Below are 16,512 nucleotides of genomic sequence, written 5' to 3' on the forward strand. Positions count from 1 at the left end.
CCAAAAAAGGTTTGTCATCACTGTTGTAGGGTGTTCTTTTCTGTCTTGAATGACCCTGCTGAGAATGTACATTCTTGGCATACACTTCCAGTGTACTTTGCACATTTCTGCCAAGAACCTTACGCACATCCTAGGGCTGAGGCTCAAGATCTCCCAGCTGGCTTCATACCTAAGGAGGGTCAATAATTCACACCTTGTTTCTAGTCTGGTGACTTAACCATTGCATCAAATGGGCTGTCATCCACCCATCCACCCATCCCTCCATCCACCTAGCCATCCATCTATCCCAGTTAACTCTTATCTATTTTCAATGGGCTACAAGGAGTATTTCAGTGATAACATTGGAATGAATAGGATTAACTAAAAATAAATAAAGAATCCTTCCCAAATCTACTATTTTTCAAGCACTATGATCTGAGATGATGAATGGGAACATACAAAAATGAGCTACTCAGTCACTAACTGCTGCTACCTAGCTTGAAATGGGAAAAGTAAATACTTATTATTATCATGGGATGAAGCAAAACTGTATTACTGTACTATGTTTGGTTTTATGTCCTAATTATTTATGGATTGTATAGCGGTCCAAAGGGGCCCCTCCAAACTGGGTGAATAGACATTAAATTAAATAATATGACTCAATATTAAAAATCGTAGAATGGGAAAAAAATCCCAACTTCACATTCAAGTAATGTGATAAGTCTGGAAATGTGAATCTGGATCAATTGTTTCCCAGGTTTTGGGGTAAGTTCAAATATAAGAATGAGGTCTTAGTATTATGTTTAATAATAATAATAATAATAATAATAATAATAATAATAATAATAATAATAATAATAATAACAACAACAAGAAGAAGAGTTGGAAGGGACCTTGGAGGTCTTCTAGTCTAACCCCTTGCTTAAGCAGGAAGCCCTACACTACTTCAGACAGATGGTTATCCAACATCTGCTTAAAAACTTCCAGTATTGGGGCATTCACAACTTCTGGAAGCAAGCTGTTCCACTGATCAACCATTCTGACTGTCAGAAAATTTCCCGTTAGTTCTAAGTTAATTATCTCCTTGTTTTGCTTCTTGTTCTACCCTCAGATGCTTTGGAGAATAGATTGACTCCTTCTTTGTGGCAACCCCTGAGATTTTGGAACACTGCTATCATGTCTCCCCTGGTCCTTCTTTTCATTAAATTAGCCATGCCCAGTTCCTGCAACCGTTCTTCATTTGTCAGTGAAACATAATATGTAACAAAAAAAATTGCATGTTTCTGCTAAGAAAAAGGCAAAGTTGTTTATAAAAAAATTGGAAATGAAATTGTTATTTTCACTGTCAATGATTTATAATAAAGTCAACATTGACTTGGAACAAGGTGAATAGGAAGTTTATTTCTCTTGTTCATACTACTCAAATTTAGCCTCAAGCAATCGCACGATTCAAGACAAACAAAAAGAAGTATCTTTTCATTTTATATCTAATTACACAAAACTGGCCCCTGACAGAAACCATATATTGCAGAATGAGAAATATGCTGAACAAATATTTCCATTGCCTTACATACCATCTGTTCAGCCTACATCTCAATCTGAGACAAATGCATGTTTCACTCTTTTGTAGGTGATGGCGCAAATGATGTAGGTATGCTCCAGGCAGCTGATATTGGAATTGGCATTTCTGGACAAGAAGGTATGCAGGTATGCATAATAATTGAAGAATACCCTCTTGCCCTTGGCAACAATTGCTAAGGTGTATATTCAGAATTTTTAGGCGACTGCATTCCTTATAAAAAATGAACATAACTCTCTTCGGCTCTCTGTTATAACAAGGAAAGCAATATCCTTGAGAGCTGAGAGTGAAATGATTTGCATTTATAATGAATCAAAGTTTGCTTACCTTGATTATTCATTTATGCATATGAACCTCTCCCATACAAATGTCCAAGGCTATGTTGTTTCTGAGCAAAGACATTGCGCAGCAGAAAAAATGAGGAAGGTTGATTAACAATAAGAAGCATCCTCCCCCTCCCCCATCTTTCCTGGGGTGGGGGTGGGGGTAATTGTTTTATAGAAGCATCACTGGAAGCATAAGCCTAGGGTTTCTTATTGGTTGATACTTATGAATTGAAGCTGAATCACAACTATGTTGTCATTCAGTAAAAGCATAGATGGACTGTCCAGCCTCTACCACTGATATGGAATTGTACTAGATTCCAAGCAGCATTTGGGGATGTTTTCCTCAAGAGGTATTCAGTGCTTTGAGTTGTTTCAACCAAGGCTGTTTTCATTATTTTAGATTGGAATGGGCAACTGGTGGCTCCAGAGCTACAAGGAGTTCACCAACAATTTGTTTATCTCTCTGCATTCCTCTGTTCGAGCCCCCCAAAATAATATGTACGCCACCGGATTTAGTACTAAACATTTACTACTAATAAAAGTCTTAGAAGTTTTGAGTCTCTTCTAAAAGCAAGTAAAATCTAATAAAGTCTTCACTATACTGCTAATAATGTCTTAGCAGAGTTCCAAGAATAGGCAAGCACGACAGTAATTACTAGATTGTAGCACAGTTCCTTATCATAGACTTACAGAGGTTGAATGGAATCCCGGAGCTAATTAATGTAGACAAGAATGTGGTTTAAAAATCACAAGCTGGAGACAAACAATGCAGCAAGAGTCTGGAACAAAACAGCGTTGCGCTCTGCACCCTTAAAGCATCACGTGACTCTGCCTTAAATAGCCTGAGGGCGTGGCCCAGTAGCCAGCATTGCTACTCATGAGTAAGCCTCCTCGTGACCTCCAACCACTTGCCTCCTATAGACTCTGTGAGTCTTAGTATCAAGAAGGGGCTCCTTCCCTTCTCCTGAGTCACTCATTTCAGGAGGTACAGAAGACCCTGTTTGCTATTCAGCCTCTGACACCACATCCTCTTCGCTCTCAGGCTCAGGTACCAGGAACACAGGCATCTTGTACCACACCACCAATGCTTCTGGGTCCTCTGGATCTATTGCTAGTTGTCCAAGACATGAACAGGCTGCAAAAGAAACATTATATTGCCCAATCTTGGCTTTTAGTATTTTTACTTTTGCCTGCAATCCTGATTTATAGTGAATCAGTAAAACTAGAAAATATAAATTGTCATTTTATATATGTTCTCCATTTCAGGCTGTCATGGCCAGTGATTTTTCAGTATCTCAGTTTAAACATCTCAAAAAGTTACTTCTAGTCCATGGACACTGGTGCTATTCTCGCTTGGGAAAGATGGTGCTATACTTTTTCTATAAAAATGTGGTAAGTTATTTCATCATGCATGCCATCCATTATTGCTTGTAACAATTGGGACAAGTATTGTTATAATTATTGGACTGGAGCTCTGTGCCAACAGCTTACAAATTCCAAAATATATATAATAAGGAAACATTCCATAAAGTCATTCTTGAAATATTCAAGAATTTAAAAAATATTTTGGTTAAATTGATTGATTGATTGATTGATTGATTGATTCATGAATGGATTCATTTTCACTTACTTCCTATAAAATAGGTTTCATTATCTAATTTCTTATATGAAATGTTATCCATCAAGAGTTCCTTCATATATTTATTGCAATGTATTCTATATACAAAATTATAGATGAGACAAGGGGGGAGGGAGAGGAAGAGATTAGACATAGACACATATAGATTAGATATACATATAGATGAAATATAAATCTAGATTATATAGATATATAGATAGATGAAATCTAGATATAGATGATATAGATATATAGATGATATGGATATAGCAAGGGGTGGGCTACTGCCCGGATGGGGGGGAATGCAGTGGGGTGGTGAAAATGGAGTTCCACCCCAGAGCACCCAATTTGCACTGAAAGATGTTGAAAGAAAATGCAGGGCGTCCTACATAAGCCATGCCCACAGTGTGGTAGTAAAAATTTTGGTAGCCCTTCACTGGATATAGCTATAAATATAGAAATATAGATAGATTAGATATAGATGTAGATGAAATATAAATATAGATTATATAGATATATAGATAGAGGAAATCTAGATATAGATATATAGATGATATGGATATAGCTATAAATATAGATATAGATTAGATTTAGATGTAGATGAAATCTAGATATAGAATTAGATATAGATGGAATATAAATATAATACATATACATATAGATTATATAGATATAAATTAAATATATAGATAAAATGTGGGTGTAGATGTACAGTACATATATTGTAGATTTAGATGGAGAAAGAGAGAAGAGAAAGAGAGAAGAAGAAGAAGAAGCTTCCATTGCATTGCTACAAGTACCGTTTTGCCTCTTTTGCCTCTCACTGCACTGGTGTCCAAAGCTACAATTTTATAAGGACTGAGGGAAAAATCAAATGTCCAATTTTGGGAAATGTCTACGTTGAATCACTTTCATAAATATCATTAATTTTCCCTCTATTATTTAATTTCCCAGTATCCTATTCCACTGTCAAAAACAATAGAGATATTCTTAAATGGTATTTAATTTTTGTCACTAATAATGCTTACTGGGAGGGGGGTGTTAATATTAGATCTTACGCTGAAAAAAGTATGATTCCCATTACTAAAGAATGATGGATCCCCTTATATTGCTATGAATAAAAGAGGTAATGGTTTCCTCTGCCAAGTCATGTCCAATTCTAGAGTATCAGCACTCATATCTGTTCCCTAACCAAGGGAGCCAACATTGTCTGAAGGTGCTTCATTTGGTCATTTGGCAAGCATGACTATACACTGAGACACACAGAATGCTGTTACTTTCCCACCTAAGTGGTACCTATTTATCAGTGAAGGGCTACCAAAATCTTTACTACCACACTGTGGCCGTGGCTTATGCAGGACGCCCTGCATTTTCTTTCAACATCTTTCAGTGCAAATTGGGTGCTCTGCGGTGGAGCTCCATTTTCGCTACCCCACTGCATTCCCCCCGTCCAGTCAGTAGCCCACCCCTGCTATTTATCCAGTTGCATGTATATAGACATTTAACTCCCATTATTTGATTGATTTTTTTCTACTTTGCCTATATTTGGTGGATTTCATTATATCAAATGCTGTTTACATTTTGTTTTTCTGACTTATTACCATCAAGGTCCATAACATTGTTTGCTCAGAAAGCAGCTAGAAAATAGCAGGAAACAATAGGAGGGATTTTTCTGCCAATTATTTAATTTTTCTATTTCATTTTTTCGTACAAAAATAAATAAATAGAAGTGACATTTTATGAATATGTTACCTTTACAGCATACAAAGTTTAGGTTTGATTCTGAGTGACAATCACATAGCTGCAAGAAATACAAAAGCTATTTATATTCATGAAAGCAAGCTCTGACTGTGAATCTCAAATAGAAAACTACAATCCATTTACATATACCCAAGGCTAACTACATATTTCATGCAAATGTTTGTCACTAAGACCTAATAATGGACTGCGACTAGTCTTATTTGTGCTTAAAGTAGATTTACTAAAAGCAAGTAGGTACATAGTCTACTCATAATTAAGTTCTGATGATTTCATTGAGTCTGTTGGCACTCTTCGCAATAGCAATTAAGCTTATGTACTGCTCTGTAACACTTTACTGCACTCTCTGAGCGATTTTACAAATGTCAGCATATCGCCCCCAACAACCTGGATTCTCATTTTACCAGTCTTGGAAGTATGGAAGGCTGAGTCAACCTTGAGCAAGTAAGAATCGAACTGCTGGCCCTGTGTAGAGTTAGCCTGCAATATTCCATTCTAAACATTGTGCCACCATGCCTCCTTAGCTTAAATTTAACAAATTTATTTTTAAATGAAAAGCAGCCTTGAAAGAAAGAGTTTAAAAGTAGGGAAGTAACCAAAAAAGCAGTTTTCAATCCTTTTGTCTGTCTGCTGTTTTCCTAATCATATCACAACCAAAAATTAACTCAGATACATTTAACAACTTGAGAATGGAAACACAAACAAAAGCCAAATTCCCCGAAAATAAGTCACCCCCCAAAGTAAGACATAGGAGAGGTTTTGTAGAATTGCCTAGTATAAGGCATCCCCCGAAAGTAAGACGTAGGAGACATTTCATTTCGCAGCATTACCCAACAGAACATATATATCACTGCTGTCCATAAATTGCATCCCAAAACGCTGCATCAATCAGATTTAAGACACATCCAGCACGCATCCAACATGTGTGGATGTGTTTGGATGCGTTTTTGCTGCAGCAGGATACAGGATACAATTCACTGAAAAAAGATAAGACATCTCCTGAAAATAAGGCATAGCACATCTTTGGGAGCAAAAATTAATATAAGACACTGTCTTTTTTTCGGGGAAACACGGTAGGTAGAGAAAAATATACATGTGCTTCTCTCCTTATCCCAATAGTTAGTTTAACTTTCTCCTAGGGCTTTAAAAAAAGAAACAATTCCGTTGTATATGGTTGTAATATAACATTAGCCAGCTTCACAACTTAAACAAAAACCTAATTAAAAATCAAATAGCATATTTAGTTTATTTGGACTAATGCTGTGAGTGCCTGATCAGATTCTAAGTCTACCATGCTCTGCAGAGGCTAGGTATTATGACTAACCAAACACCCTTGGATAGCAAAGCTAGATGATATTTCCACAGATATTTAAAACATTTTTTTTTCATATGCTCTCTCCAGACCTATGTTAACCTTCTCTTCTGGTACCAGTTCTTCTGTGCTTTCTCTGGGGCTTCTATGATAGACTACTGGCAAATGATATTTTTCAACTTGTTTTTTACATCTGTACCGCCATTAATTTCTGGAATTCTGGATAAAGACATTTCTGCAGAAACCCTATTGAGCATTCCTGCACTTTATAAAAGTGGGCAAAATTCAGAGGTAACGCTTTTTCAAGAATATCCCAATAATATAGCAGGTATAACAAGATAAATATCATTTCTAAAGTTGCACTGCACTAATTCATAATTTGTTGAATATGATTAATTCCCTCATTAAACAACTGTGTTCCTTTGGTTTAAAAGCACCTTTTAAAAACATTTTTCCCATGAATGGATGTTAAAAAACATTTTTATAGAGGAGCGTTCAGTATCATTTTTCATTGATCCAAGCTGTTGTGGGAAGTCTGATCTTGCACTAAGAGAAAAAATGCAACTCATTATACCTTTAAATACATTAATTCTCACTGGATCAAAAATTTCCAAAGCATAAAATAGCCAGATACAGGTTGATACAATAAGTGCAATAAAATGAGTTAACAAGTTCAACAATTGTTGTAGTTATGACTAAAATAGAGAAATCCAGGAGACAAATGGGGAAAACTGTCTTTTAACTGATAGCAAAAAATCTTCAAACCAAGAAGCCACATATATTTACACAGAAAAAGTTACACTTATCATAGTAACCGTAACTGTAATGTGTTATGATGTTCAAAGTGTTAGTGTAGCTCTAAACTAGACCCAACTTGAAGTCATTCATTCTTACTTTATAGGTCCATCCTGTATTACAAGTTGGCTAATTTGGAGATAAAAAGCAGGGAGATTTCCATGGAAACCCCTTGAGATCTGTGGAAAAACTATGCAACAATTTAACACAAAAAATTATTACGTTGGAAATATATATATTCTTGTCCACAGAGGCTTGTTTGGACTTCTTATGATACAGACAAATCCATCAATAACCCAAGCTCCACACCTTTATTTATATATTTATTTGTCAATCAAATATAGGATTCTTCTTCCATGTAACCCTCCCCCCCCACACACACACACACACCATTGCTGTTCTGTTTGGATAAAGATATAAGAATAAACAGAATTATCTCCACTAATTTTGGTTTTGAAGACAATGACAGAGAATGAAACTGACACAAATTCTGTCATTTTCCACTGATTGGTGACTTCCCCAGTGGCCATCAAGTTATAAGTAATATATCAAGAAAATGTACATGTTTTGAAAAATCTCTATTCCTTCTGTGTCCTATTTGCTACAGATTTACAAACCTCTAACGTTTTGCCTTGCTATCTTGGATGCCTTTTACCAGAGTCTCATTTTATTCTTCATCCCTTATCTAGTAAGTGTTCAAATCTCAAACTATTTAACTTTCTCTAACCCAGCCTTTCCTGTTGCTATTCAACTCATATTTGAAGCATATAATAATTGAGAAGACTGTTTCATAAAACTCAACCTTTCTGTTTTGTATTTTGATGCATAAATATTCTTTTATCTAATTTTTCAGATATACCAGGATTCTGATACTGACGTTTTCGCTTTTGGAACAGTAGTTAACACTGGTGCCCTTCTTACTATTCTTTTTCAGCAAGCTTTAGAAATTCAGATGTGGGTATGTATATAGTTTCAATAACTATCCAGTTGCTTGCTTGCTTGCTTGCTTGCTTGCTTGCTTGCTTGCTTGCTTGCTTGCTTGCTTGCTTGCTTGCTTGCTTGCTTGCTTGCTTGCTTGCTTGCTTGCTTGCTTGCTTGCTTGCTTGCTTGCTTGCTTGCTTGCTTGCTTGCTTGCTTGCTTGCTTGCTTGCTTGCTTGCTTGCTTGCTTGCTTGCTTGCTTGCTTGCTTGCTTGCTTGCTTGCTTGCTTGCTTGCTTGCTTGCTTGCTTGCTTGCTTGCTTGCTTGCTTGCTTGCTTGCTTGCTTGCTTGCTTGCTTGCTTGCTTGCTTGCTTGCTTGCTTGCTTGCTTGCTTGCTTGCTTGCTTGCTTGCTTGCTTGCTTGCTTGCTTGCTTGCTTGCTTGCTTGCTTGAAGATGGATGGATGGATGGATGGATGGATGGATGGATGGATGGATGGATGGAAACAATGGCCTGGTTGTTAAGGTGACAGTCATGTGCTTTTTGATATTACATTTGAGTGTCTGGGTATGAATCTATTCTAACTTAGATTTCAAAGTGATGAAAATGCCCACATTTGCAGATAGTGTAATACACAGATTCAGAAATAATATAACTGTGGAGTTCTAGTGGACAATCACTTAAATATGAGCCACCAGTGTGCAGCAGCCACCAAAAAAACCCAATGCAATCATAGTCTGCATTAGTAGAGGGATAGAATCAAGTTCACCTGAAGTTCCAGTATTGCTTTATAAAGTCTTACTAAAACCATATTTGAAATACTACATCTAGTTCTGGTCACCACAATATAATAAAAATGTTGAGACTCTGGAAAGATTGCAGAGAACAGCAGCAAAGATGATTAGGTGACTGGAGGCTAAAACATACAAAAAACTGCTACAGGATTTGGGTATGTCTAGTCTAATGAATAGTAGTACTAGGGGAGATGTAATAGCAGTGTTCTAATATTTGAAGGCTCCTACAAAGGTGAGGGGGTCAAATTATTTTCCAAAACACCAAAAGGCAAGAAAAGAAACAATAGGATAGGATAGGATGGGGTGGGGTGGGGTGGGACGGGACGGGACGGGGTGGGACAGGACAGGATAGGATATTATAGGATAGGATAGCATAGGATAGCATAGGATAGCATAGGATAGGATTGAATTGAATTCTTTATTGGCCAAGTGTGATTGGACACACAAGGAATTTGTCTTGGTGCATATGCTCTCAGTGTACATAAAAGAAAATATAGATTTGTCAAGAATCATGAGGTACAACACAATGATTGTCATAGAGGTCAAAATAAGCAACAAAGAAACAATCAATATTAATAAAAATCTTAGAATAAAAAGCAACAAGTTACAGTAATACAGTCCTAAGTGGGAAGAAATGAGAGGAATGATGAGAAAAAACTAGTAGAAATAGAAGTGCTGACTTAGTAAAATGTTTGACAGTGTTGAGGGAATTATTTGTTTAGTAGAGTGATGGCATTTCGGGGGGGAAAACTGTTCTTGTGTCTAGTTGTCTTGGTGTGCAGTGCTCTGTAGCCACGTTTTGAGGGTAGGAGTTGAAACAGTTTATATCCAGGATGCGAGGGGTCAGTAAATATTTTCACAGCCCTCTTTTTGACTCGTGCAGTATACAGGTCCTCAATGGAAGGCAGATTGGCAGCAATTGTTTTTTCTGAAGTTCTGATTATCCTCTGAAGTCTATGTCGGTCTTGTTGGGTTGCAGAACCAAACCAGACAGTTATAGAGGTGCAGATGACAGACTCAATGATTCTTCTGTAGAACTCCTCTGTAGAATTCCTCTGTAGATAGAAATGAATCAAGAAGAGAAGCAATTAAGGAAAAATTTCCTAAAGGTGAGAGCAATCAAACAATGAAACAGCTTACCTTTAGAAGCTGTAGGTATACTCCATCACTGGAAGCTTTCAAAGGAGATCGGACAACCATTTGTCTAAAATAGTACAAGGTCTCCTGCTCAAGCAGTGATTTGGTTCCATCCAACTCTATTATTCTATGTTCTATGTTCCAAATCAAATAATTGTAGGCAATCACAATTTAAATTATACCATTTGAATTAATTGTTCATGCATTTGACATCTATACCTTCAATCTTTTCAATATTTATCTGCATAAAAGTATAATTTCCCTCATTTTAATCAGAAATATTTATATATTTCAATAAAATTTTACATAATTACAAATATTATTGCTCATTGCGGTCGGACAAGATGTAGATAATATTTTTGATGAAAATGGAAGAGAGTTAAAGTTCTAGTCTTGAGCCTGTCACTCTCAGCTTTAGGAAAGCCACTTCTGAAAATTCCAAGTAAACAGCAGAGAGTAAACCAGATAACACTGACTCAAAGGTACAGACCTACAAAAATGCAATAAATGGACACCAAAGCTTGAAAACCAATATTCACACAAAGCCAATTAAAAAGCATGACTTCTCATATGCAACAGAAAAGATACTGCTCTTTCCCATCAGGACAGCATTTGCCTTGGAAAGACCTGACAAAAAGCATCAGAGTTACTTCCAAAATTTGACATTTTTCAATAAGATTCATCACTGCTGCAATTTTTATATTCAGAAGCCTTTTGTTTGCAAAGAAATTGAACTGCCTCGGAATAAGATTGTTACTATGGCATTTGCTTTTTATATTCACCTGATATTCTCCACCATCACATTCTCCTAGACAGGAATCAGAGCTAAAAGGTTTATTTCTCTAATTGCTTTTCTTTTCTTCCGTTCACAGACCCTGTTCCATGGGATTGCAATAATTGGAAGCATTTTGCTGTACTTCATTTTCTCAACCATCTACAATGCAACCTGTGTCCTTTGTAATCATCCCACAAACCCCTACTGGATTATGGAGATGCAATTTTCAGAGCCAAGCTTTTATTTCACAATTATTATTACACCAGTCGTAGCACTTCTCCCAAGGTTTGACCAATGTTTTTTTTTTACTTGTTCGTGAATGAGGTGCCACTCAATAACTAGATTGAGGATTACAAAATTTGATTAAATATTGTCCCAGGAAATAGAAAGGCTTATCTCTGCAGTATTATATTATTTAAACAAAGTCTAAATCAGATTTTGCAAATAAGGCAACTGGTACCACGTGAAGTCTGATTTCCAAAGAAAGGTGCCAGCAGATGTACCTTTAATTATTATTATTATTATTATTATTATTATTATTATTATTATTTATTAGATTTGTATGCCGCCCCTCTCCATAGACTCGGGGCGGCTCACAACAATAACAAATACAATGTAAGAACAAATCTAATAATTTAAAAAACACTAAAACACCCATTATTAAAAGAAGCATACAGACAAACATACCATGTATAAACTGTATAGGCCTGGGGGAGATGTCTCAGTTCCCCCATGCCTGATGGCAGAGATGGGTCTTAAGAACTTTACGAAAGGCAAAAAGGGTGGGGGCAGTTCTGATCTCCGGAGGGAGCTGGTTCCAGAGGTTCGGGGCCGCCACAGAGAAGACTCTTCTCCTGGGTCCCGCCAAACGGCATTGTTTAGTCGGCGGGACCCAGAGAAGGCCAACTTTGTGGGACCTAACCGGTCGCTGGGATTCCCCCCCCCCCCATTCTCCACACAAACCTGCCAGACAAGAGCCAGTTCCTTGGTATACCTATCATTTTATGGAAAGGAAGCTTAAAAACCTTTGACAGCCCACATCCTTTAATGCAGTACAGTACAACTTTCTCTCTACAGTTTGGGGAAACAGAGTTGACATGCCTTGCTAGAACATAAAAGCTTTGTTTTGTTGTATGATGCCTTCCTTCCCCCCCCCCCTCCCTTTTGAAAGGCAACCCTTGAGTACTTCAAAGAAAAAAATATGTTTCCATGTTACAGCTAGTGTCACAGCTCAGACTTCTCCAGCTGTCATACGATCCTTAGAAACAGCACAAAGATCAACTATCTGCTTCTCCCTCTTAACACCCAAGGTCTAAAGGTTATGAAAAGAATTCCCCCTGGAAGCCTTATTCTTCATGAGTCCCTCTTTAATCTCTTACTACAAAACACATATTGATGTGAGGGCAGAAGAATTTAGCTTGTTTCCGTAACATTGCACTCCTATGAATTTTCTGTAAAATAAGAAGTTTTTTTGTTTACTGTAAAACTGATATTCAGAGTGAGGTGCCAGAGAGTAGCCGCAATAACAGAAGGAGGATTGAATGAATGCATCTAAATGTTGGTTTTTAATATTAACCCGAGCAAACCTGGCTAAACTTCAGAGTTATTCACTTTTTTCTTCTTCTTTCCTGATATAACTATAAGAGCAGCAGAAGTTTCACTTCTTTACATATTGGATCACTGATATCCAAATCCAGACAAAAATTTCCTAATTCTATGCATGGTGTCCAAAATAAACCAATTTCAAAATGTCGTAGCTGCCATAGCATGTTAGGATAGGATTACACTATATCTGGACTTCTAACATAAATGCCTTATACACTCCGATTCCATTACCCAGGACAGGACTACACGTAGGTCACATAGTGAGTCTGCATTTCTGTTGAAATCTGCTTAAGGAAGTGACTGGCCATAAAACGGTTCAAGCAACTCTCCTCGGATAACAAGAATGTGTCAGCCGGAAAAGAACTGTGTGATCAAAAGATGCAATTTACATTGCCTGGGGTAAACAGGACAAAGGCTGTGATAAAAGACCTTGCTTTGTGGTAAACAGGAGATAGCTGTGTTAAACAACAAAAGGTCCCAGGAAATTGGCCATGAGAGACATTTGCTCAGTGGAAACTGGTTACGTGCCATATGGAGATAGGAAGGACTCGGAAGTTGTGTCATATCTTAGAGTTACGTTATTGGATGTTTGTATATCACTTGACATGTACATGTAATCATTCCCATTTGCATATTCCCCCAATAAAAGGAGGTGCACAGCTCAATACTGTGTCATTTCACCCAGAGAGAGGTGTGTCCAAGTCTTCTTTCTAGGATTGGCCTTCGTGAGTGCCCCCCCCCCCACATGGCTGGGTTGCTCTAAGTCCCTCTGAAGACATCGCTTCCCTCAGGGACTTTGCAGCACCTCAATGAAACTGCCATGTTTCAAAAAAACACAACAACCCAGAATAGACATCATGTATATATGACTCTCCAAGACATTTTGGGCAACTGACAATTTCTCATTTTGCTGTTGCTGCTGTCTTACTGCTATTCTGTCACTGCACTTGCAGCAACATTTCCCATATGAGTCCCTGCATGAGTCATCTTCCAGTTTTTACCACTAATGTTCCTTAGAATGTATGCTGCTACCTCTGCTGCTTCTGCAGCGTCTTCATGCCAGAAGCAGGAGGAACCTTCTGCACATCTGTGTCTTTGGAATCAGTTGCATTTGCTTTGCTCTCTTGCAGGGAGAAATGGGGAAAAAGAAGTCCCCATCACAAGTCACATATCTCTTGAGCTGAGCCACAAAAAGAAGTGAGGATGGGCTGATCAAGGACAGAAAGGACAGAAGAGAGATGGAGGACTTGGTAGAAGCTATGATAGTTTAACATACCCTTCCCTGCAATCTAGACCACAGTAAAATTGCTGGGAAAGGCACTATAGAGAAATACATTTATCATGGGATATGATCCACAGACTGGCATTACTAAACCATTTTTTCCTGAAACATAGCAGCTGGCCCTAACATGGTTGAATGGCAGCTTGTTGCTGTCCATAATCACCAAAGTCCTAGCGCAAGAACAGGCAAACTGATATATTCTATACATTCTGGATTGTATTTCCAAATTATCTTGCTATTGCTGAAGTGATGTGAGTTATGTCTTATTTTTCGGATATTATCAGATTATTTATGCATCTTGGCAGGTAGATGAAAACTACCTTTGTGACATATCTTTTGTGACACTAACTTTGTAAAAATTATGAGTTTCCTCATTCTAGCTTTTGTTCCTTTTTTGTGTGTACTTTACAAAATGTGCCTTGGGAATCCATACTGTATGTGTAGTATTTTGGAACTGTTCTCTGTAGAAAGTGGAATCTTTATATGAATGACTAACTAAAAACATAATACAATGTTCCCTCGATTTTCGCGGGTTCGAACTTCGCCAATAGCCTATACCACGGTTTTTCAAAAAATATTACCGTAATTAAAAAATACTTCACGGTTTTTTTTCTATACCACTGTTTTTCCTGCACGGTGACGTCATACATCATCACCAAACTAATATTCTTTGCAAATAAATAACAAAATAATAATTATTATTGTTAATAAATAATTATGTTTATAAATATCAGGATCACTAAGTGTCTTATTCAATGGTGAGCACCAGTAATAATGGTGAGTAAATGGTTGTTAAGGGAATAGAAAATGGTAATTTAGGGGCTTAAAGTCTTAAGGGAAGGCTTGTGATACTATTCATAGCCAAAAATGGTGTATTTACTTCCGCATCTCTACTTCGCGGAAATTTAACTTTCGCGGGCGGTCTCGGAACGCATCCCCGCAAAAATCAAGGGAATACTGTACACATTATTCTTCATCTACTACCTACAGAATGAGTGAAAGAGATAGCTTATTGGAAAAATAAGTATCTTTATTTGCTTTCCCTAGATACCTTATATTGGCTCTGCAAGGGACTTTCAAAATATCTTGCATCCTGAAAGCACAACAACTGGAGAAATTGCCAAAAGAACAACAGGACTGGGAAATACAGAAATGGAGAGCTGATAAAAGAAAGCCCAACAACCCACATTAGTGATCCTGATCAGCTCAGTGGAAATATTTGTGATCATGCAGCACTCAGACCTCCCCAGACCAGTGTTCTTCAGGGCCTCAGGCCCCTGCAGAAAGAAATGCTTGAAGAAAATACTTTGAATGAGGAAGCCAAGGACAATGCCAAAAGATGCATCCAGGAAGAGACTGGACAACCTACAGCTGTGAAGCCATTTACTGGCCAAATCCCCCAGAACACTGAAAGTTCTCAGCGAAGCCATCGGAGGTCTGTGAGTGCAGTGACTTTGTAAAGGAGACACAAGTTTCAAGGGGGGGGAGTAAAAAATGACTGCTTTCCCAGTCTCCATCTCCACAAATCAGGGCAATGGAAGGAAAACAGAATTCCCCTTTACTGTTATATGGCAGCAATGTCCAGATGGGAGACCTAAAATAAAATTTCATCAGTATACCAAGATATACTGTTTTGACTGTAACAGTGCAAGACATCTTCGATCCATATGGCTATATATTTTGTGGAGGGTGGGGGAAGGGGGAGAGAAAGGGTTCAAACAGCTTGCACAAGATTTCCTTTGAGGGAACTTTAAAATAGACAATATTTGTGGGGAAGGGTTGTTTATTTTTACCAATGAAATTTCAGAATCATGTCACATTTCTGCCTTGCTGATGAATAGGAGTTAAAACTACAACGTCTTAAGAGTAAAATGATCATGTTTAAAGATATAAAGAAATAAGCCATTAATTTAGATATTTTAAGTAAGAATCTAAAACTGTTTTGAGTTTTGAGGGGTTGTTATTTTTTAAAGAAATCTGAAATACATATACTGTATGTACATATGTAACATATGTAACGTATTTAATGAAGGGCTAACAAAATTTTTACTACCACACTGTGGGCGTGGCTTATGCAGAACACCCTGCATTTTCTTTCAATATCTTTCAATGCAAATTGGGTGCTCTGGGGTGGAGTGCCATTTTGGCTACCCCACTACGTCCCCCATCCCGCTGTCTGGGCAGTAGCCCACCCCTGAATATATGTTGCATATATCCATATGTGAAAGACCTCACATGCCAAATTGTTCTTCATTGGTCAAATAGTTGTTTAGTTCATTGAGATAATTAGCAACCTAATGACCTAATTCTATATTTAGAAGTGATATTTATTGATTTCTGAGGAATTATCATCCAAGACATATATTTTTAAGAGCTTTACCTCTACTTTGGATGTCGAGGAAGGAAGATAGGCCATTGATCAGGAGTCTAGGAAGCAAAGAGAACTCTTATGAAGGGAGACTGAAGGAAGGAAGGAAGGAAGGAAGGAAGGAAGGAAGGAAGGAAGGAAGGAAGGAAGGAAGGAGGAAGGAAGGAGGAGGGAGGAGGGAGGGAGGAAGGAAGGAGGAAGGAAGGAGGAGGGAGGAGGGAGGGAGGGAGGGAGGGAGGGAGGGAGGGAGGGAGGGAGGAAGGAAG

The 16,512-nt window shown here is 37.7% G+C and overlaps 1 protein-coding gene across 1 annotated transcript in view; it reads left to right on the forward strand.

The window, feature by feature from the left end:
- ATP10B (ATPase phospholipid transporting 10B (putative)) overlaps window positions 1-15,571 on the forward strand; it is a 120,994-nt gene extending 105,423 nt beyond the window's left edge. Inside the window, 8 exon segments of the mRNA XM_070739482.1 lie at window positions 1,610-1,686; window positions 3,151-3,276; window positions 6,663-6,863; window positions 7,975-8,055; window positions 8,221-8,325; window positions 11,089-11,276; window positions 14,926-15,037; window positions 15,039-15,571. Coding sequence (XP_070595583.1) covers window positions 1,610-1,686; window positions 3,151-3,276; window positions 6,663-6,863; window positions 7,975-8,055; window positions 8,221-8,325; window positions 11,089-11,276; window positions 14,926-15,037; window positions 15,039-15,338 — 1,190 coding nt within the window. The 3' untranslated portion in view covers window positions 15,339-15,571.
- The last annotated feature ends 941 nt before the right edge of the window (window positions 15,572-16,512 follow it).

The sequence above is a fragment of the Erythrolamprus reginae genome, chromosome 2 (assembly GCF_031021105.1).
Source record: "Erythrolamprus reginae isolate rEryReg1 chromosome 2, rEryReg1.hap1, whole genome shotgun sequence".
Classification (NCBI taxonomy): domain Eukaryota; kingdom Metazoa; phylum Chordata; class Lepidosauria; order Squamata; family Dipsadidae; genus Erythrolamprus; species Erythrolamprus reginae.